The sequence below is a fragment of the Talaromyces rugulosus genome, chromosome I (assembly GCF_013368755.1).
Source record: "Talaromyces rugulosus chromosome I, complete sequence".
NCBI classification, from domain to species: Eukaryota; Fungi; Ascomycota; class Eurotiomycetes; order Eurotiales; family Trichocomaceae; genus Talaromyces; species Talaromyces rugulosus.
This window is the reverse complement of record NC_049561.1, coordinates 5,320,631-5,340,938: the sequence shown is the minus strand read 5'-3', so window position 1 is coordinate 5,340,938 and position 20,308 is coordinate 5,320,631. Positions and strand designations below refer to the sequence as shown.

The window sequence follows — 20,308 nt, the reverse complement described above, 5'->3', positions numbered from 1 at the left end:
CAAATTATAAGGCCCAGGTCCAGGCAGACTCGAGTGAGAATAGCTATAGCACCAGCAGACTTGCAGACTAATTAGTGGTTTTAGGCTATTATACGAGCATACAATTTGCTATCATGACAGAGGGCATGGCAGAGTCACGAACACGAAATTGCCCGGTGCGGGGCCAGGGACTGACTGCAAGCATGGGATTTGCTGTCATGAAGTTTATGACAGGGATACAGGGTGCAGTAACGTCGTCAACGTAGAGAGGTTGGCCATATTGTCACATGTGCAGATTGCAAGAGTCCCACATTGGGAGAATTATATTTGACCCTCTTTCTCTTCTTCTTTGGTTTTTCTCTTCTTCCAAATTGCTGCAACGTCAAAATTTAAAATGGGTAGTGATATTTCTGTCCAAGCTGCAATCAGTCTCATTTTCAATGATCTGCAACCATCTTCACTCTCGACTCTTGATTCTCGTGTCTTGATTTAACCTACAATATTGACAATCCATTTTATATCAGCTACATAGTCATGAAAGCTAATGAATTAGATCCAGAAACTGCGTCCTCCGCCTCCACCAACGTCGACTCTGCTGCTACCCTCCACCGTAAGTAATAGAACTTTTCATGGTTGAATACTCATATTCATGTGCAATGCTTATTGCTACATTGATGATAAAGCAACGAAGGTTCGAATTAGTACTAACATTAAAGGTAGACAACGAAGCTACCATGGGCGACGCCCCTTCTGCCCCAGCCAAGTCGCTCGCTCTCCGCTCCTCCCGTCCAGGTAAGTAGTGATGAGGTTTACAGATTGGACATCGAGCTAATGATGAATAGAATGAGCCCGTCAAATCCAATTCCGGTAGGGACGAGAGCTGGGTGAACTTAAAAGAAAAATATACTATGCTAGAAAGGGGTAATTGGTTTTTCGTTGTTTTTTTCTTTAAAAAAAAGAATAAGGAATCAAGATGTAGTCAAGTTAAATACATATACATGTACTCTTCCGTAACTTGAATTTGAATATGAGATTTGGAGATATCTAGTAAATAACTAGAGTAGCTATGGATTAAAATAAACCAATTCAATGACTTCTCATTTCCTCAGAAATCACTTCCTTCCCACTCCCAAAACAGCCACGCCTTTACACACATTGCCATGCTCCGCCAGAATCTTCACGTACTCTTCACAGCACCGGTCCAGCTCCTCTTCAGTAAAGCTTCCCACCACTGCCTGAGCCGCCGGATTGCTGCTCTTCACCATCTGCTCCACGTTCTTGACCGGGTCCTCCAGCTTCCACTCGAATTCCACGTATTCGGCGTGCGCGTCGCGGAATCCAGCGGCTGCGAGCTGTGCCTTGACGCCCTCGGACGACCTCCATGCTTCCGGCATGGCGTTCTAACAGATTAGCATGTGAAACAAACAAGACTTGGGCTCAACCGTACAAACTTGCCAACCTTGTCCGGCCGTACGCGCTGCGCTGCCTCGACGCTAAACTGAATCCACTCCATCGTCGAGCCCCAGCTCGTGCACGCAAACACGCCGCCCTCTTTCAGCACTCGATTAGCCTCAAGCAGCCCCTTGCTCGCGTCCGGCAACATAAAATACACCAGACTGCCCATCAGGTGCGAGACACTGCCAGACTCGACGGCCGACAGGTCCTGGGCATCCATGACCTGCGCCTCGAGCCGGCCCCAGCAGTTGGCCACGTCAGTTCCGGCAGCAACAATATTTCGTTTCTTGGCCAGTGTTGCGTCGACCATGCTCTGCGAAAAGTCCGTGGCGACCAGAGTGGCATCGGCGGGGATTTGCGTGCCGTAGTCCTCGGCCAGCAGTGTCACTGCGGTACCGGGCCCGCAGCCAATGTCGAGGATTGACGTAGCCGAGGAGAAACTGGAGGCAGTGTCCATGGCGGCGAGCATGCCTTTGCACGGGTATAGAATCGGGCCTTGGATTCCCATTTTGGTATAGTCGGCCGAGGTCTTATCCCAGCTGGCTGGCTTGTCCAACGACATTTTGGGCAGATTCAAATATTAGTTCGGAGGGAGCTTAAAGAAGAAGTTGAACAGATTCAAGAAAGGAGGTCGAGTGTCAGGTTTAAGTATTCATCTGTAGATGCCACCAAGGTGTGTCGCGCGGAGACTTGCGGAGACTTTCTTCATGCCATGTGTGATCGTTTGATCGTAAATTTTAGTTGGCTGCTTTTTGGCGCCAACAAGCGTGTATTAAACATTGATAGGCTGTTCGGCAGCGTACTGTTCGGGCATTTTGGAGGCATTCGACTGTTTAGCTGTCGATTTTCCAGTCAGTGCATGAGATGAGGCTTCACGGCGATAAGATGCAGGATACTCTCCCCCGCCAATTGGATGTCATGTCGGCATGGCGGAGAGAAAAGAAGGCCATAAACCGGTCGGTCATTCGATTAATTTCCGGTTTCAGCAGAGCGTGTTGAGTAGAGAGCAGTAGTTGGTGCAGGAAAGGACAGGAACATGGCGAGACGGCGAGGGGAAGGCGCCAACACGTGCTGCAAACGGCGGTCTGGGGAAATCACGAAAACAGCCGCGACCTCGTCGTTCTGGAACCATTCCAGCGCAGTCCGTGCTACTACTGTATGATTTTATCGTCGACTCGAATTTTCAATCGTCATTTACTGCTACTATTGGCCCCAGCGGGCTCCAGGATCCTCAGCCCTGAGCGTCGCCCGCCCGCTGCGGCTGCGATTGGCGCCGCACAGGTTAGCTGGAAGTTAGAACCCAACAACTCACAGGCCTCGCTCGACTCCCGGCTCTTTTCTCCCAGTCACCATCCAAAGCATCATGGGCTCGCCGTGAGTCGCCATACTCCTGTTGTTCTCTATCCTCTGCGTGACGAAACCCTCTTCGACATAAACGTTCCGGCCGTGCCGGCGGGAACTGACCTTCTCTCTCGCCGATCACTACGCCATACTCCGTACATCATCTCGATCGATCGATTGACTGCTTCCTGCTCGACACCATGGCCTCGCTCAAGACGCTGCTGCCGTCGGCGCTTGTCTTGCTATCGAGCCTGACGCCGGTTCTCGCTGCCGACCAGTTTGCTATTTTGCCCACCGCTGCGTCGGCGACCTTTCCGGCCTGTGGTCTCACCTGTCCAGTGCTCACCCAGGTCCAAACTGGCTGTGTTCCGCCTCAGGCCCCCGTGACCAACGATCAAACATATATCAATTGCTTTTGCGAGTCGACGACTCTGCAGGGCTTGCAAACAACTGGCACCGTCTGCTACACCTGCACAGATGCTACCAGCCAGAACCTGCTAGTCCAGTGGTTCACTGGATACTGCAGCGGGGGGTACACTTCGACTTTGACTTCGACAGCGACCTCGACTACTTCTGCGCCTACTTCTGCGCCTACTTCTGCTGGTACTACGACCGGCTCGGCCACCACTACTGCCACTAATTTGCCAACCGACACGTCGGAAAGCTCGACTCTCTCGGCGAATGGACAGTCTGGAAAGAGCTGGTGAGTTGCTTTGAAACAAACAAGAAAAAAAAAAAAACCATGACAGATGCTAATGAAACAGGATCTCCACCCACTGGAAATGGATTGTCATGATAGTTGTGCTCATAATCGGTTTCATTGCCCTCGCTTTTGGCGGCATGTGGTTGAAGAAACGCCTCGACGAGAGACACCCCGGCCTCTACCACGGCGACGACAGCGCCCCCAACGGCAGCAACAACAACAGCACTCGACTCCGCTCGCCCACCGCTGGCTTCGCTATCCCCGCTAGCCTGCGCAACTTTTCCTCGCGCAACAGCATGAACAACACGGCTGCAACGGGGACACCCAATAACGACAGCAGGTCCAGGAACATCAACTATCACAGCGTGCCAAACAATGTGCAGCCGCCTGTTGCCCCCTATGCCCAGAACCATGGGAGCAATCGGAGCAACCCCAACATGTCCATGACCAGCCTGTCCAACGACAACCGCGCCGAGATGTGGGGACCACACCAGGCCACCGCACACACTCGCAACTATGGCGAAATCAACCCTGTAGACGACCCAGCGTATGCGGCCAGTGGATCGAGGACGGATCTATCGAGTGTGGGCACCAGAGGTACACCGCGACATTCCCGTCGTCTGAGCGTGAACTCGGCGGCAAACTTGCATCGCGGCAACGAGCCCGTCAGTCCTGTCAGTCCGATACAGTGATCTTTTCCTCGTACAGTATATTGGGTTTTATTTTGTTTGGACAAGTAAACAAGCTTATTTTTTGGCATGTCTATCATTTCTGCTTCCGGTTGTTGAATACTACTACTACGTACATGTTTAGTGTCGATCGATCTCGTGGTGTATGCAAGGGATATTTTTTTTTAGTACATGTACCAGTCTAGGCCGGGTGGCGTTGGGTCTTTTACTATAGGTTTCAATGTTTTGTCGTTATATTTTTTTTAAACATATCTGCTACAGTTGACCGTTGACTCAATTGATCCAAATTCATCCTTAGGTAAATCTTATATCACGACACACTAATACTCACAATCTTCACATCCTCCTCCGGCCTCTCCTTCTTCACCTTGACATTCTCAATCCGATGCACCACATCCAATCCCTGCACCGCCCTCCCAAAAATCGTATGTTTCCCATCTAACCACGGCGTCTTCTCCGTCGTAATAAAAAACTGCGACCCGTTCGTATTTGGTCCCGCGTTAGCCATGCTCAGTGTGTATGGTTTGTCGTGTTTGATGTTTGGCGAGAATTCGTCGGCGAATTCGCCGCCCCAGATGCTTTCTCCGCCGGTACCATCGCCCAGAGGGTCGCCGCCCTGGATCATGAATTTGCGGATTATGCGATGGAATATGGTGTTGTTGTAGTATCCCTGGCGCGCGTGCGTGACAAAGCTTTCGACGGCGAGGGGTGCGACTTGTGGGAATAAACGCAGGTGGATGTCGCCCATGGTGGTGTGCAGGATAGCAGATGTCCCCGACTGGGTTTGTCGCTGTTTGGATTCTTGGTCTGCGAGGTCGTTCTCGCGCGGCTTTTCGTTTTGGATGTCGCGCGTTGATTTGCTGATTTCGGTCTCGTTGGTGAACATGTAAAAACGCACTTTGCCAAACCCCGTAGCCACGAGGATGGGGTCACGTTCTTCGGCTTCTTGCAGCAGAGGGTTGGCGCTGGCGGCCATGCTGACCGTGACAACTCCCTTTTTCTGCGGCTGGCCCTGGTATAAAGCGAGATTGAGGGCTCGAAAGGGCTCGTCTTTACCATAGACCCGCACCACACGGTTCGTGAAGGTGTTGATGCACTTGATACCGTGGAGTGAACCATACAAAATAAAATGGCCGGACTCGTCAAAGCTGATTCGCACCTTGGACCGCGTCACGGCGTTTTCGAGTTCTCGTTCGACGGCCATGCGCCGTCCAAACTCGACTTCTTCGAGACGTTCCAGCGCAGTTCCGGCTTCCTGCATGTCGGTGATTGTCGTTATCGACTCGTCGTACGTTCGGTACAGCTTGCCCGACTGGAAATCAAAAATGCGCACTTGGCGGTCCGGAAACGAAAATGTCGCAAACTGATGGCCCGAGGGGGATATTGTGATGGACGCGGGGACAGACTTGTTCTTTCGGAATTCAAATAGATTCGTAGCTGACTTGAGCTCAAACACATTGTCCGGTTTGGAAAAGTCGCTGTCTGACGAAGGTCGCCAGTACTCGATCATGCCGGCTTCATCGGCCGAGACCACGCAGTCGAACGCGTTGTTAAAGGCCATGGCGACCACGGGTTTCCTGTGTATTGAGGACAGCGTATGCAGCGGTGTGGTATTCTCTCCGCGCCCGTCGAATATAGATATGGCCGGACTGGCCTCGTCGCTGACGCCGAGCAGCGGCAGAGATGCGCCTCGTCGGTGCACCCAGCAGACGCATCGCGGCGAAAAGTCCAGGTTGATCATAGCCAGAAGATCTAATTACCTCGTCAGTACTGGCAAAAGCGATATAAATAAAAGATGAAACCAACCAAATGTGATCACATCAAAAATCTTAACCGTCTTGTCCGTCCCCGTCGTCGCAAAGCTCCTCCCATCAGCACTCACGCTCGTACTCGTAATCTCACCAACATGTGCGCGAAACTCCTTGACAAACTCCACGCCCACGGCCATCTTCTTCCAGAACTTGACAACGCCCTCGACCGAGCTCGTAATCAGAAACTCAGTCGACACGGTAAAGTCCACAAACGCCAGCTGTTCCCGGTGCATGAGCGACTTGGAGTAGCGCGGCGACGCAGGCAGCGCGTTGACGTAGACTTTCTCAAAGGCGAGCTTGCGGCGTTTCTTCTTGGGCGCAGCTGCAGCGGGCAGCGCAGGGCCAAAATCATCGTCGTCGGACGAGTCGCCTGCATTTTGTTTTTTGGTTAGTTTGGTTGTTCAGTTCATTGAGATTTGGAGGTAGCAAGGGAGAGACAAACCACCGTTCTCGTCGGCGACGACGTCTGACAAGGGGCGCTTGGTGGGCACTGAGCCTGCAGCTTCTTCTGCTGCTGCCATTATGCAGGAGATTGAAGCCCAACTTTGTATCAAGCGCGAGGCTATCGCGAAAAGAATCAATAATGTCGGAGCTGGTCATCTGTAGGAAGAAGTTCGCAACGCGGAGAACGCACGGGCCAAGCGAGTAGTTAAGCACTTTTTGCCGAAAAACAGTCTCGCTCGTCCTTCCCCGCCATCAATTGATCATTCAAACCACGAGCACGACCAGATCAGCACAATCATGGCCTCCTCGAACAATCCAACCCAGATTTTTGCCGACGATGTGATCGAGGAAAAGGGCGAAAACGCCCGGCTCTCCGCCTTTGTCGGCGCCATTGCTGTGGGAGACTTGGTCAAGTCAACGCTGGGCCCGAAGGGAATGGACAAGATATTGCAATCTGCGTGTGTTCTCCAAAACTTTACGAGGAAAAATTACGACTGTATCATTTACTGACTTGCCGTTCCAGCTCTACTGGCGAAATTCTAGTCACAAACGATGGAGCCACCATCCTCAAAGCGATCGCACTCGACAATGCCGCAGCCAAGGTACGCACACTGCACACACAGCTCAGCGCGACTACACAATATCTAACGAGACATACAGGTTCTAGTCAACATTTCCAAGGTTCAAGACGACGAGGTCGGAGATGGCACCACATCCGTCGCCGTGCTGGCCGCCGAGCTGCTGCGACAAGCCGAAATTCTCGTTAACAAGAAGATCCACCCCCAAACTATCATCGACGGGTACCGGATAGCCAGCAAAGCTGCCCTGGAGGCGCTCGAGAAGTCCGCCGTCGACCGCAGTGACGATGCCGTTGCCTTCCGCAAGGACTTGCACGCCATTGCCCGCACCACCCTGAGCTCCAAGGTTCTCGCCCAGGACCGCGAGCACTTTGCGACCCTAGCGTGCGATGCTGTGCTCAGACTCAAGGGTTCCACCGATCTCAGTCATATCCAGGTCATCAAGAAGGCCGGCGGCAAGTTGTCCGAGTCGTACCTGGACGAGGGCTTTATTCTCGATAAGAAGTTTGGCGTCAACCAACCGAAGCGATTGGAGAATGCAAAGATTATGGTGGCAAACACGGCGATGGACACGGATAAAATCAAGATCTTTGGAGCACGTGTCAAGGTATGGGCTTTAGTCTTAAGTGTTCTCATGTCCATGCTAATTCCAATCCCCAGGTTGATGGCACCGGCAAGCTGGCCGAGTTGGAGAAAGCTGAGCGGGAGAAGATGCGCGCCAAGGTCGATAGAATCAAGGCCCATGGAATCAACTGCTTGTATGTGACTGGATATAAGGTGACCTGCTGGATATTAAAAACTATTGCTAACAGGCTACAGTGTCAACCGACAACTTATCTACAACTGGCCAGAGCAGCTTTTCAGCGAGTCTGGAATTGCCAGCATCGAACACGCAGACTTTGATGGTAGGTTTATTTCAAAACACTATAGTAAATGGTATGCTAACTGTTTCAGGTGTCGAGCGACTGGCTCTTGTCACAGGGGCGGAGATTGCTTCGACGTTCGACAACCCCGACCAAGTGCAGCTTGGTCACGCGGATGTGATTGAGGAAGTTATCATCGGAGAGGACACTCTTCTCCGTTTCTCCGGAGTCACCAAGGGCGAGGGTTTGTCCCCCTTTGTTCAGAGTGTAATACAAATACTAAAAAGAATACAGCTTGCACTATCGTTCTCCGAGGCTCTACAGAACAGCTTCTGGACGAGGCCGAGCGATCTCTCCACGACGCTCTCGCCGTCCTGTCACAAACAGTCAAGGAGCCCAAGGTCACTCTTGGTGGTGGATGTGCCGAGATGACCATGAGCTTGGCTGTCGAGCAAGCCGCACAGAACACCACTGGCAAGAAACAACTGGGTAGGCCTCCGATAAGCTCATATATACATATATATACTAACTAAAAGATCAGCCGTCGACGCATTCGCCCTCGCTCTCCGCCAACTCCCCACGATCCTCGCAGACAACGCCGGTCTCGACAGCTCAGATCTCGTTGCCCGCCTCCGCCAGGCCATCAACAAGGGCATGAGCAACTCTGGTCTCGACTTGTTCAATAATAAGATTGGCAACATGGCCGAACTCGGTGTTGTCGAGGCGTACAAGCTGAAACGCGCTGTGGTCAGCTCTGCCTCTGAGGCCGCAGAGCTCCTGCTGCGCGTCGACAATATCATTCGCTCCGCTCCCCGGCGGCGTGAGCGGATGTAGGGTTGATTCGTGATGACGTAGGGGTTGAAAAGAAAAGGATGGAATGAAGGAAAATGACTTTGTGTGCATGAGACATGTGCTATAAAAAATAGATGCGTCGATAATACCAGGCTTGGCCTTAATCCTACTGTCAACTGTTGTTATGCTAAAAGTGTAATTGGATGAATTCCTTTTTGAAACGTGTATATTCATCCGTTAGCCATAATACTCTTAATACTCCTCCTTATTGCACCTCATGCCTGGGGTGCTCCTGGCTCACTGGCATCTCAGCCTGCGCTGCAGTCCACCCATGTTCCTGTGCCTGCTGCTGTTGCTCATAATACGGATACTGCGTGGCCAACTCCTGAGAATCGCCATTCGGATGATGATAATACCCCTGCTGGATAGTCTGCAGCTCACTCGGCCCTGTCAGTGACGAGCTCACCAGTGACATGGCCGTGCCTGAACTATCATTGCTCGGCGCAGGTTGATTGTGTTGTTGTTGCTGTTGTTGAAGCTGCTGTGAGCCATCCATCTCGCTCTTATTATTGTACATTCCTCCTCCACCACCATTTGTACTGCCATTTCCATTCTCGCTCTTCCCTGCAACAATAGCAGTATCTTCACCAGAAACAACTCGCCGCCGGGTCACGCATTTGTATATTCCGAGCGCCACGAGTACAATAAGCAAAAGTCCGCCAACGCCAACGCCAACACCGATTCCAATCTTTGCGCCATTGCTCAGGCGCCCCTTTTTATTCTTTGAGGATGTTAGTCCGGGTACCGAAGAACCGCCGCTGGAACTAGGCGACGAAGAGGAAGAAGAACCGGAAGTATCGGTTGCTGCTGCAGCGTCCGGGTATGTATATGTGACGGTAATGTAGCCGCCTGATACAGAGACGGTGGTAGTCACTATAGCAGCCGGAGATTCTATGATTGTACTTCCTGCTAACCCTTTTTTTTTTTTGTCTGTCAGTACATATATATTGTGGAAGTAGGTGAGTCCATAGCCAAACCCGTTATCGACCCCGTCCCCAGCGCAGTTATACCTGTATCTACCCCCGTCGTAACACTCGGATCCACGGCAGACAAAGCTGTCGACGTCGGACCAGCCCCATACGTCGTGCTACACGCGGTCGCAGCTAGACTGGTCACAGTGACCCCGTATTCACCGCAAAACGCCTGGCTTTCAGTGTATACCACTTTCTCCAGTCAGCAGTCTGTCTTGACAACCGCACAGAAATGGTACAAAGAAAGAAAAAAAAACATACACTCATCATCATAAAAATCGCAGCTCGCGCGCACGCAGCACATCGTGACTTTGTGGAACTCGGCGCTCGCGCAGTAGCAGCCGTAGTCTGTGGAATCACAGATTGAGGCTGCGTTGGCGCCTTGTTCGGCGCATGATTGCTTGTCACAAATGTTATGTTAATTTTTTTTTTTCGAAAAGGCTATAGAGACAAAGGTCCTGAGACGTACTGCGCAAGTAGGTAAAAAGATCCAGATTGTATCAGCGCTGGTAGAGGCTGCTAGCAGCGAAAGCAGCATGTAAGAATAACTCGAGCAAGACGTCGACAGAGGCATGTCGGTTTGGTACCAGATATACTCCTACTTTGTCAAAACAAGATGTGATGAGTTTCCCTAGGAGGAAGTAAGAAGTAAACACGAGAAAAGTGCATAATTGCCTAGTCATGTAGAGTTGATTCAGTTGAATGGTGATAGGATCACGAATTTCCCGATTGGGTAATAGCGAGTTTGCCTGCTTCGGGCTAGCTTAGGCGAGGCGCCAATAGCGAGCGCAGTCCTAGAGCGCTTCTGGCAGGCAGAGACGAGGAGGCGTCGCTAGTATAGACTTGACTATTCAATTGATGTATATATATGTGTGTGTGTGTTATCATTCAGGTGCGCTAATGAAGCGGCTCTATTTGAAGTCTACTACTAACAGTAATATACGTATTAATTAATGCACCAACTCGCGCGAAACAGCCTTGCGACACTCCTCCAGCATGCGCACCTGCTTGGCCACCTCGCCCAGCCGCGAAATGACCTCCTTGTTCCCATCGGTAAATGTGAAGATGGCATATGGCACATTGACCTCGCGGCAGAATTCCAATACCAGGGTCTGCGTGCGTCGCAGATTGTGCCGCGGGATACGCGGGTACAAATGGTGAATGGCCTGGAATTGAAGTCCACCGTGGATAAAGTCTAGCCACGGCGGACAGTCGACGTCCATGGTCGTGCGCAGCATTTTCTGAGGAAACGACTCGTGGATGCCCAGGTCGGCCGTCGACATGGCAAAGTGCGACAGCGTGATCTGCAGGTGCAAGGGCGACTGCGCCAGATGAGAGATCAAAACGAACATGATCCGGTTGGGCCAGTCCGGGATCGAGCCGTAGACCACGCAGTATCCGTACCAGTACCAGAAAAAGACTTGTCCAGTAAGTTCATAATACACGTGCCACCAAGCAGGACCCTTCTTCGGCGCTTTGCTCGAAAGAAAGTACGACCACACCAACACATACAGGTTGAATCGGCCAAAGAGGAGGAGCACATAATACAAATAGTTTTGATACTTCAAAAATATCTTGGCCCCAGCGTCAAAGACCATGATGTGTTCGTAGTATGTGCTGCGGAGGCTGTTGAGAAAACGGTGCGAGATGGCGAAAAAAGGCATATGCTGAATGTCGGGGTCGTGTTCAGGCTCATTGGTCACGATGTGGTGTACGTTGTGGTTGTGTTTCCACCAGCATAGACTCAGTCCGCCAATGTAGCTGGCAATCGTCATGCCAAGGGTCGAGTCAAACTGAAAGTCATGTGTAATGCCCATGTGGCCGGCATCATGGACAGTAAACACAAGCTGCTGCCATAGGAATCCCAGAAAAAATGCCGATGTCCAATACCAGCCGAGTCGAAGAAAAGTGTAGGAAAGCGCAGCGAGGACGCTGTAGCGACAGCTCTCTCTGAAGTAGGCCCAGTAATTACAGTCATACAGACCTTCGGCAGCGATTCGTTGGCCCAGTTCTCGGTACTTTTCGACAATAAAATCCTGTACATCGGGCTTGAGGGAAGGGTACTTTCCGAGGTCAAACACAATCTCTTCCTGCGTTCGAGCGTCAAGGAATGAAGGGCGCCACTCGTCTGTCTTTTCGTCGGATGGGGTCGACGGCGCAGACGACGCGGCTGTCGAGACCGAGCTCTTTCTTTGGCGTGTAGTACCCTCCTCTAGGGGGTTATCAAACACGGGAGATGACGACCGTGTACTCGTTTCGCTTGAATCATCTGATGAGGCTTCATTCGGGTCGTAAGGGCGGAAGTGTCCTCCTTGGATAGGCGGTAGGAAATTGGTCCATCGGCCTTCGATTCGTCCGACCTGATACGGGAGCATGCGCTGGCGGGCTTCTTTTGAGTGCAATCTGTTGGAAATCACAAGTCAGCACGATACACCACAAACAGCACAACAGCTAGGCATACGCATTTATCTCATCCGTCGCATCTCGACCGACCATGTGCTTGATTGAATGTTGACCGCCAGGGTGAAACTTCATCCATGCATCCACCTTCAACACCCGGTTGTCAAAAATAAAGACATGTCGGCCGTCAGCAATCATGCCCTCGATCTCTCGCCGCGAGAGAATCTTCTGTCTACGGTCCGCCAGACCGGCTCGTTTGGGGTCGCTCATATCGTAGTAGTTGTGACAATTGAGAACAAGAAACTTGAAAAAACATGCAATATCGAAAATCCAAGTCAGATATCTACTATAGCAGCATTATAATGCAGCAAGCAGGCGGTGTTCAGCGGAGACAGCTGGCAGTTGTTGGCTGTTGACTGTTGAAGGGGGACGTCGGAAGATGGTTGTAGACGCGGGATCGCCGGGAGAGCTAGTCTGAAATACTTATGGGGTAGCTCAGTGCTCCCAGATCAATGGTCAGTAGGCATCGACGTTTCAGAACGGGACATCAGATGGTGCGCAGTGATCACCGCTCATTCGGGGCTCGGGTGTGAGTGTGAGCGAGGAACAGTCAACATGATGAGGGTTGCAGCGGCCCCGAGGTGGCCGTCCGCGCTAACCTCTTCCACTCTGCCCCGCCTGGTGATCAGCAGCCTGACTCTGCTGCACGCCATTTGTCCAGTTGCATCTATATTATTTGCAAGTTGCACTCTGGTTGAACGACAAAATGGATCCAGAGGTAGGATATCCATAAATGACTGCGTGTCCGGTACTAATCTGGTCGAGTGTAGGCGCCTATTTCGAACCTGACCAACCAGTGGTTGGAATGGGACCAAGTAAGTCTTGTGTACATCGTCAGTCTATAAATGGTCTCTCTAATTTGGCAAGGATCCCGATACCAGAGCAGAAATCCAACATTTAAAAGACACAAACAATGCGGCCGAGCTGGAAAAGCGCCTTCGAAAGCGTGGGTCTATGCACTATATCAAAACTTGTATACAAAAGCCGAACTGACAGCACCAGGCATCCAATTCGGCACTGCGGGCCTACGCGCCAAAATGCAGGCTGGATTCGCTTTTATGAACCCTCTCATCGTGGTCCAGACTTCCCAGGGTCTTGCGAGGTTCCTGCTCGAGGTCGATGCAGACTGTGCGGCATCTCGAGGTGTGGTTGTTGCATCTGATGCCCGGCACAACTCCAAGAAGTATTCCAGCCTCGTCGTGAATGCTCTTCTCGGAGCAGGTATCAAGGTCCTATGGCTCGGAAACCAGTGCACGACTCCACTAGTGGCTTTTGCGACAAAGTGGTACGGGGCTGCTGCAGGAGTCATGATTACTGCTAGCCATGTAAGTTTATATTATCGGTTTTGTTAGAAATGTGCTAATATAAATAGAATCCTGCCTGTGACAACGGCTACAAAGTGTTGGTCTCTTTCACTATTTATTTATTTATTTGACTAATTCTCTGTAGCTACCTCCGCAAAGGCGTCCAGATCAACTCGCCCAACGACGCCCATATTGCACGACACATCAATTCAAACTTGGTGCCCTGGAAAACCGCATGGGAGCCTCTGCAGACGCACATTGACTATTTACATAACCACGAGCTTCACAGCGAGACAAAACGTTTCGATTACTACGCCTTTGATACCGTTTTTGACCACTGGGCGAGCCGTATACGTGAATATACAGTATGTTTTCCTGCCCCATCATATGTTGTATACAATCTGACTGAATTGGCAGAGATCCACAGTCTCGGAATTCCTGCTACCCCCCAATTTCATGTACACCCCTCTCCACGGCACCGGAGGGACTGTTTTTTCTACAATAATGGACCAGGTTGGCGTTGGCTCTTGTTACCTCCCTGTCGCCGAGGAGATCAAACCAAACCCGGACTTTCCCAATATCCCGTACCCCAACCCTGAAGAAAATGGTGCATTAGATCTAGCTATGCGCTCGGCTGGACTAAACAACCGCGACATCCTGATTGCAAATGACCCAGATGCGGACCGCCTAGCAGTTGCACAGAGGATCCCAGAGTTAGTTTCACTCCTTCCATATATAGAACAGCAAAGTAATAACCATAACATCAGAAAATCCTGGTACACCTTCACTGGCAACCAGCTCGGCGTCCTCCTTGCTTCGCACATCCTCGAAAACCTGCCGCATCCCTGCCCTAAAGAAAAGGGTTACTACATGCTCAACAGCACCGTCTCGTCAAGCATGCTCGCCAAAATGTGCGCGGACTACGGCGTGCACCACCGCGAAACGCTCACCGGATTCAAATGGATGGGCAGCATTGCCGAAGACCTCGAGCGCCAGGACGACCATCAAGTGCCGTTTGCCTTTGAAGAAGCTTTGGGATACATGTTTCCACAAGTATGCTACGACAAGGACGGCGTCACAGCCGCCAGCATCTTTCTTCTTGCTGCAGGCCAATGGCAGTCTCAGGGCATGACCCCATTCGACAAACTCCAGCAGCTATACAGCAAATACGGCCATCACGAAACTCTAAACCACTACTTCCGCTCCCCAGACCCGGATACAACAGCCTCTTTATTCGTGCAGATCCGCGCCGGCGGCTGGAAAAAGGGTAGCAAGTTTGGTGATCCCTCGACAACAGATAAGCAATTCACAATCTCGCGCTGGCGCGACATGACTCTGGGATATGACTCGGATACGTCGGATAACAAACCAGAACTCCCGATTGATCAGGGCAGCCACATGCTCACGCTGTGGCTTGATGAGGATGTCAAATTCACGCTGAGAGGATCGGGCACCGAGCCCAAGGTTAAATGTACCAACCCACCCCCTTGTTGATTTTTGGTCCACACAAAAGCTAATTCATTCATGCACAACAGTCTATATTGAGTCCTGGAAAAACGACCAGCAAAAAGCCATCGAGACCGTGTGTGATGTCTTCAAGGCGATTCGCTCGCAATGGGTTGCTCCGTTTGCGCCGTCCATGACGCACGCCGACAAACTCTTTACCTCGTCTTCGTATACGCTTGAGCTCTGATAGTGCATATTCTTACAGAGCTTCATGCTTAAAAGTTTTTGTTCAAAGTAAATACTACCATATGGTACGATAATGACAAAAGAAAATATTGATTATAGAAATTCTACATGGAAAATTTTATAACACGGGGAATTTTCCTCGCTAGTAGGCTAGCACAGTAATACATGTTGACATGGCGACAATGTCTTCTCAAAAAGGGGTTAAAAAAAGGGGTTTAGAACGATTTCATCCTAGGGCATCTAAAAGTGGATGGCCTTGGAGTAGGTGGCCATGGCAGCCTCCTTGAAGGCCTCGGCCAGGGTCGGGTGGGCGTGACATGTGCGAGCGACGTCTTCGCTGGATGCGCCGTATCTATAGAATGGTCAGCTGGAAATCCTATAATATTTCAGTGATAGAACGTACTCGACGGCGAGAGTGGCCTCGGCAACCATCTCTCCGGCGTTGGAGCCCAGGATGTGGACACCCAGGATGCGGTCTGTCTCGGCATCAGAAAGAAATTTGACCTGTGAAAAAAAGATTAAAACATTAGTGACTCTCCTTTGATTATACTTGAACTCAGGTCCTTACCAATCCTTCCGTTTCCAAGTTAGTCTTGGCACGGCTGTTGGCCGAGAATGGGAATGTTCCTATAACATCTCTGTTTAGCAGCAGTTCCAACGACATCTGGTATTATAAACTCACCCTTCTTGTACTTGATGCCGGCCTTCTTCAGCTCCTCCTCGTTCTGTCCGACCCAGGCGACCTCAGGGTGAGTGTACATGACGCTGGGAATGGCAGCGTAGTTGACGTGGCCATGGCCCTTGGTGATGTATTCAATGGCGGCAACAGCCTCCTCTTCAGCCTTGTGTGCGAGCATAGGACCGAATGTGCAGTCTAACACAAGTCAGTTATTTTTCTAAATTCTCGGTCATGAAGGTTACGCACCACCAATGACGCGGATGTGAGAGGTCTTTGTGCGGTACTCTTGGTCAATAACCAGGCGTCCCTTGTCGTCAGCCTCAAGGCCAACGTTCTCCAATCCCAATCCGGCGGTGTATGGGCGGCGGCCAATGGCAACCAAGACGGCATCGGCATCCAGGGTCTGTTCCTTGCCTCCCTTGGAGGCTTCAACGTTGAGGGCGACGGTCGAACCACTGACGTCACCGCTGGTGACTTTGGTGTTGGTAAGGAATTTGATGCCCTAATAACATGTTAAGCGATGTCTCCTTCACCGAATATTAAACCGAACCTACCTGCTTAGCAAGAATCTTCTGGGCTGCCTTGGCAATCTCGGCGTCCATGCCTGGACCACCGATCTGGCCGAGGAATTCGACAACGGTGACTTCGGATCCTAACCGGCTCCAGACGGAGGCCTAAACAAGGTTAGTATGTGTGGATGCTCAAAATGAGAGAAGTGTGTACCATTTCCAACCCAATGATACCGCCTCCAATAACCACCAGCTTCTTGGGAACCTCAGTCAGGGCCCTAACGTATAGTGTAAGCAATTTTTAAAAACTCGCGAAACGTAAAGCATTGAGCATCTTACAAGGCGCCGGTGCTGGTGATGATTCTCTTCTCATCGACCTCAAGGCCAGGGAATGGCGTGGATTCGCTACCGGTGGCAATGATTATGTTCTTTCCGCGAAGAGTGCGCTCGCCGCCCTCAAGCAGGTTGACCTTGACTTCATTCTCACTGACGAAGCTTCCAGTTCCCTTGACGTAGTCGACACCGTTCTTCCTGTTTCATCATGTTAGATTGTCGCCCCCACAAATTTGTTGATCCCAGGACAGAAAAAAAACGAACTTCAAAAGAAACTCGACACCTTTCGTGAGACCATCGACGGAAGTGTCCTTGGCCTTCATCATCTGCTCCAAGTTGAGTTTGACATCGCCAACCTCGATACCGCGCTTTTTCGTGTCGTGCAGAATCTGGTGGTAAAGGTGGGAGTTGTTCAACAGAGATTTCGAGGGAATACATCCGACGTTCAAGCAGGTGCCACCAAGAGTGCCGCGCTTCTCAATGCAAGCAGTCTGTTTTGTTTGTGTCCTATTAGCAAAGACCAAAAACATCAAGATTTCGTCACAAAAATCATCACCTTCAAGCCCTCTTGTCCAGCCTTGATGGCGGCGACGTATCCAGCGACACCACCTCCGATAATGACCAGATCATGTTCCTCCGACTGCGATGCATAGCCTCGTCGCCCGAAAAGAGCCAGCGAGGGAGCAGGGACAACCACTGAGGGAACGGCCTGCGGTCTTGCCGCCGTACGGAGGGCGCTCCGCGCCGGAACCATTGAACGGAACATGGCGCAGACAAATGTGAATAAACAATCCTCCGAGAAAATAAGAGGAACGGAGGAGCACCCAGAAGCAAAAAGGGAGCTGAGGATGGGGTTGCGTGGGGGGGGAAGAGAGAGAAGTGTGTTTGCTGTTGCGGACAGTTTAGCAGCGGCGAGGTTGACGTTGAAGCAAAAGCTACCCGTATTGTATCCGTACTGTCATGAGCGTAATTTAGCGGGAGCTCAGCCAATCAGATACCACCATATCTAGTTCCGCCGAACCCAGGATTACGGCAATACACAGCCCGCGGAAACGAAAATACCGCATACAATCGGCCCGACAACCGCAGCGGAAGGCTCCGGCTCGCGGCTACACGGGATTCTACGGCGTCAATATACAGATAGGAGAGCGATAGGTTCATGGTGACTCATACGTCTTCATTTTATGATTAGTGACTGTACGTGTTGTGTGTATTGCCTCAGCATGCATGGGTAATCCTGTGTATAGCTGCAATTCCATGCTTGTAATCGTGTTCACGTAAACATCTCGCTCACCACCTCTCTATACTATCTCAACATTCAATTCAAGATTACTTGGCCCATTTTCCACAGCTCACAAGACCAGGGAAAGTTCCTGCCGCATAGGCTTTCCCGTCTCCGGATCGAAGACGCTGTTCTTCCGGCTCGTCGAAACCCCCAGGTCCGGGTTCTCTGCCTTGAGCCGCGCAAAGGTGCTCTCAGCATCCCAGTTCCACGGCGTGTCAGCAGCAAACAAAAGGTCCATGTCCTCGAGCGTGCGCTGGTTGCTCTCGGGATACAGTGCCCAGACCATCGGAAGCGTGATCACGTTAGCAATGCCGAAAATATACAGCGTCTTTTCGCCGATTTTACCAAACATGGTTGGGCACAAAAGAGTCTTGTCCAGCGTTAGCCTGCCGAAATCAAAGATCCGGGAAATATCCAGAGTGAAAAGAGTCTTGTCCATACCAGCCAACCATTTCCAATACTCCATCCAACAACACCCCACGCATTTCCGCGAGCTCTCACAGCCAAGGGGAAGATCTCGGCCGGGTAAAGCCACGGGACCGTCAACCAGGTTGCGCCGAAAACAGAGGTAAAGATGAAAACCATGGAAGCAGCAGCAGCCCCGTATTGAGATGCTTTGACGGTATCACCCGCTGCAGTGGCGTTGATGCCGAGTCGAGAGAAGCCGCCGGCAAGGAACATAGCCAGACCTTGCGCTATAGAACCCCAGTAAAGCGTCCATCGACGGCCAATCCGATCGAGAGTGAACACGCAGATCAGGGTTGCAAACTAATATTGTGTTAGCAGATTATTTCAGTAGCAACACGGTGGTCGACGGACCATGTAGAACACGTTGTTCAATCCGCTAATCCACTGGCTCTTTTCGGCATTGAAACCAGCAATTGAGAAGATAGTCGGCGCATCTAAATGATATGGTAAGTCATGGAGAAAAAAGTTAGGTGACAAAAAAACATACAAACTGTGACCCCAGCAATACCAACCCATTCCTGCATGATCTGTAGCCAGATGACCAATTGCACTCGACGTCCGAGATGCAACTTCCCCGACTTGTAGCCAAACAGCATAGACAAATACGAGTGGTTGTGCGAGATTGATTGCTCAAGTTCCGCAATGTTCAAAATATCGCGGAATTCAGAGTCTGCACGAGCTCTATCTTCTTCTTCAGAGTCTCCTCGTAACCGGCCTAGTATGTACCGGGCTTCGTCTTCTCGTCCAACCCTTGCCCACTAAGTTAGCGACTACTCTAGAGACTAACTTGGGCACCCACTTCAGGGACTCACTTTACTAGCCAACGCGGCGATTCCGGAAAGAACCACACCGCCACGAAGAGGACGAGGAGGAATATGATTTGGAATGCGATAGGGAAACGCCATCTGATGGCTGATTTGCCGCCGTCAATAAAGGAGAGGCCACTGTTCTGTTAGTATTGAAGGACGAATGGCACTGTAAAAAATAGAACGTACAATTCCATCCAGTACGCAATGACAACACCCAAAATATTCAGTGTAAATTCAATGGCAATAAATTGGCCCCGCGAAGTGTGTTCCTGGCTATAGTCAACATTGGCTACATAGACAGCAATTATACAAAACGTACACTTGTCTCAGTAGCCCACACCGGGATGATGGCGTTAAGGATTCCAGTACCGAATCCATTGACAGCACGAGCTAAAAGGTGTGTCAATAACGTATGACTGTCAGGGGGGAGTCAGGCGATCTTACCGCAAATCATCCAATTGTGGTTTTGAGCTGACGTTTGCAAAGTTGCACCCACAATGCCCCAGAGCGCACCCATCGCAATAGTCTTGATCCTGCCTACATTGTCGCCCAGTTTGCCTCCGAATAATGCTCCAAATAGCGTGCCTAAATAATATACAGAGACGATGCCCCCTTGCAGCAGTGTGTTGGTGATCACGGGCGTCGGGGTGCCGTCGACGTACTTTGTGTAGCCGAAGCCCATGCGGTCAATATAGTCTTCGGCATTATTGACACCACCCATCAAGCCCTGGTCATAGCCAAACATTAAAATAGACAGTGCTGCGATGCAGTTGATTCCAACGAGAAGCGAGCGCTTCTCCAGCCGGTGGACGACATTCCACGAGCTGATTTTGTCGCTCATGATGGGCGGCGGGTTTGGGGTTTCTTCGCGTGAGACAAGCGTCACACTCCTTTTCCCACGGGGAACCCCGCGAGCTTGTCCTTTTATATGTAGGTCATGACCAAACCGAGTCTAGAGCGAAACGGGGATTTTTTTTCTTTTTTTTGGATCCCCACTTGATCAGGCGATCGGCGCTGCGTGCCTTTGTTCTGTTCTTTTCTGCGGGGGTGAATTTGGATAGATTTGGATAAGCATCAATCCGC

At 51.0% G+C, this 20,308-nt stretch overlaps 8 protein-coding genes across 8 annotated transcripts; 3 read left to right on the top strand and 5 right to left on the bottom strand.

Annotated features, from left to right (window-relative positions):
* Positions 1 to 1,091: 1,091 nt before the first annotated feature.
* TRUGW13939_01826 (uncharacterized protein) lies at positions 1,092 to 1,996 on the bottom strand (the record flags this gene model as incomplete). Its single annotated transcript, XM_035485023.1, has 2 exons — positions 1,092 to 1,379; positions 1,427 to 1,996. 2 exons carry the CDS (start codon positions 1,994 to 1,996, stop codon positions 1,092 to 1,094), a joined length of 858 nt encoding a protein of 285 aa, XP_035340916.1.
* Positions 1,997 to 2,975: 979 nt separating this feature from the next.
* TRUGW13939_01825 (uncharacterized protein) lies at positions 2,976 to 4,170 on the top strand (the record flags this gene model as incomplete). Its single annotated transcript, XM_035485022.1, has 2 exons — positions 2,976 to 3,478; positions 3,540 to 4,170. The coding sequence occupies 2 exons, from the start codon at positions 2,976 to 2,978 to the stop codon at positions 4,168 to 4,170; spliced, it is 1,134 nt and encodes a 377-aa protein (XP_035340915.1).
* Positions 4,171 to 4,477: 307 nt separating this feature from the next.
* TRUGW13939_01824 (uncharacterized protein) lies at positions 4,478 to 6,499 on the bottom strand (the record flags this gene model as incomplete). Its single annotated transcript, XM_035485021.1, has 3 exons — positions 4,478 to 5,919; positions 5,974 to 6,348; positions 6,421 to 6,499. The coding sequence occupies 3 exons, from the start codon at positions 6,497 to 6,499 to the stop codon at positions 4,478 to 4,480; spliced, it is 1,896 nt and encodes a 631-aa protein (XP_035340914.1).
* Positions 6,500 to 6,719: 220 nt separating this feature from the next.
* TRUGW13939_01823 (uncharacterized protein) lies at positions 6,720 to 8,697 on the top strand (the record flags this gene model as incomplete). The annotated part of the gene is made up of 8 exons (XM_035485020.1): positions 6,720 to 6,880; positions 6,946 to 7,024; positions 7,083 to 7,607; positions 7,661 to 7,758; positions 7,820 to 7,905; positions 7,955 to 8,107; positions 8,158 to 8,352; positions 8,405 to 8,697. 8 exons carry the CDS (start codon positions 6,720 to 6,722, stop codon positions 8,695 to 8,697), a joined length of 1,590 nt encoding a protein of 529 aa, XP_035340913.1.
* A 1,939-nt stretch (positions 8,698 to 10,636) lies between these two features.
* Positions 10,637 to 12,356, bottom strand: TRUGW13939_01822 (uncharacterized protein; the record flags this gene model as incomplete). The annotated part of the gene is made up of 2 exons (XM_035485019.1): positions 10,637 to 12,089; positions 12,148 to 12,356. 2 exons carry the CDS (start codon positions 12,354 to 12,356, stop codon positions 10,637 to 10,639), a joined length of 1,662 nt encoding a protein of 553 aa, XP_035340912.1.
* A 496-nt stretch (positions 12,357 to 12,852) lies between these two features.
* On the top strand, positions 12,853 to 15,143 carry TRUGW13939_01821 (uncharacterized protein; the record flags this gene model as incomplete). The annotated part of the gene is made up of 9 exons (XM_035485018.1): positions 12,853 to 12,864; positions 12,917 to 12,961; positions 13,014 to 13,092; positions 13,149 to 13,471; positions 13,519 to 13,547; positions 13,596 to 13,815; positions 13,868 to 14,163; positions 14,218 to 14,921; positions 14,986 to 15,143. 9 exons carry the CDS (start codon positions 12,853 to 12,855, stop codon positions 15,141 to 15,143), a joined length of 1,866 nt encoding a protein of 621 aa, XP_035340911.1.
* A 239-nt stretch (positions 15,144 to 15,382) lies between these two features.
* Positions 15,383 to 17,417, bottom strand: TRUGW13939_01820 (uncharacterized protein; the record flags this gene model as incomplete). The annotated part of the gene is made up of 10 exons (XM_035485017.1): positions 15,383 to 15,494; positions 15,546 to 15,646; positions 15,711 to 15,769; positions 15,825 to 16,016; positions 16,068 to 16,323; positions 16,376 to 16,495; positions 16,545 to 16,608; positions 16,670 to 16,861; positions 16,928 to 17,154; positions 17,220 to 17,417. 10 exons carry the CDS (start codon positions 17,415 to 17,417, stop codon positions 15,383 to 15,385), a joined length of 1,521 nt encoding a protein of 506 aa, XP_035340910.1.
* Positions 17,418 to 18,015: 598 nt separating this feature from the next.
* TRUGW13939_01819 (uncharacterized protein) lies at positions 18,016 to 20,066 on the bottom strand (the record flags this gene model as incomplete). The annotated part of the gene is made up of 8 exons (XM_035485016.1): positions 18,016 to 18,318; positions 18,390 to 18,716; positions 18,768 to 18,850; positions 18,904 to 19,166; positions 19,229 to 19,360; positions 19,412 to 19,494; positions 19,545 to 19,615; positions 19,670 to 20,066. The coding sequence occupies 8 exons, from the start codon at positions 20,064 to 20,066 to the stop codon at positions 18,016 to 18,018; spliced, it is 1,659 nt and encodes a 552-aa protein (XP_035340909.1).
* Between the last annotated feature and the right edge of the window lie 242 nt (positions 20,067 to 20,308).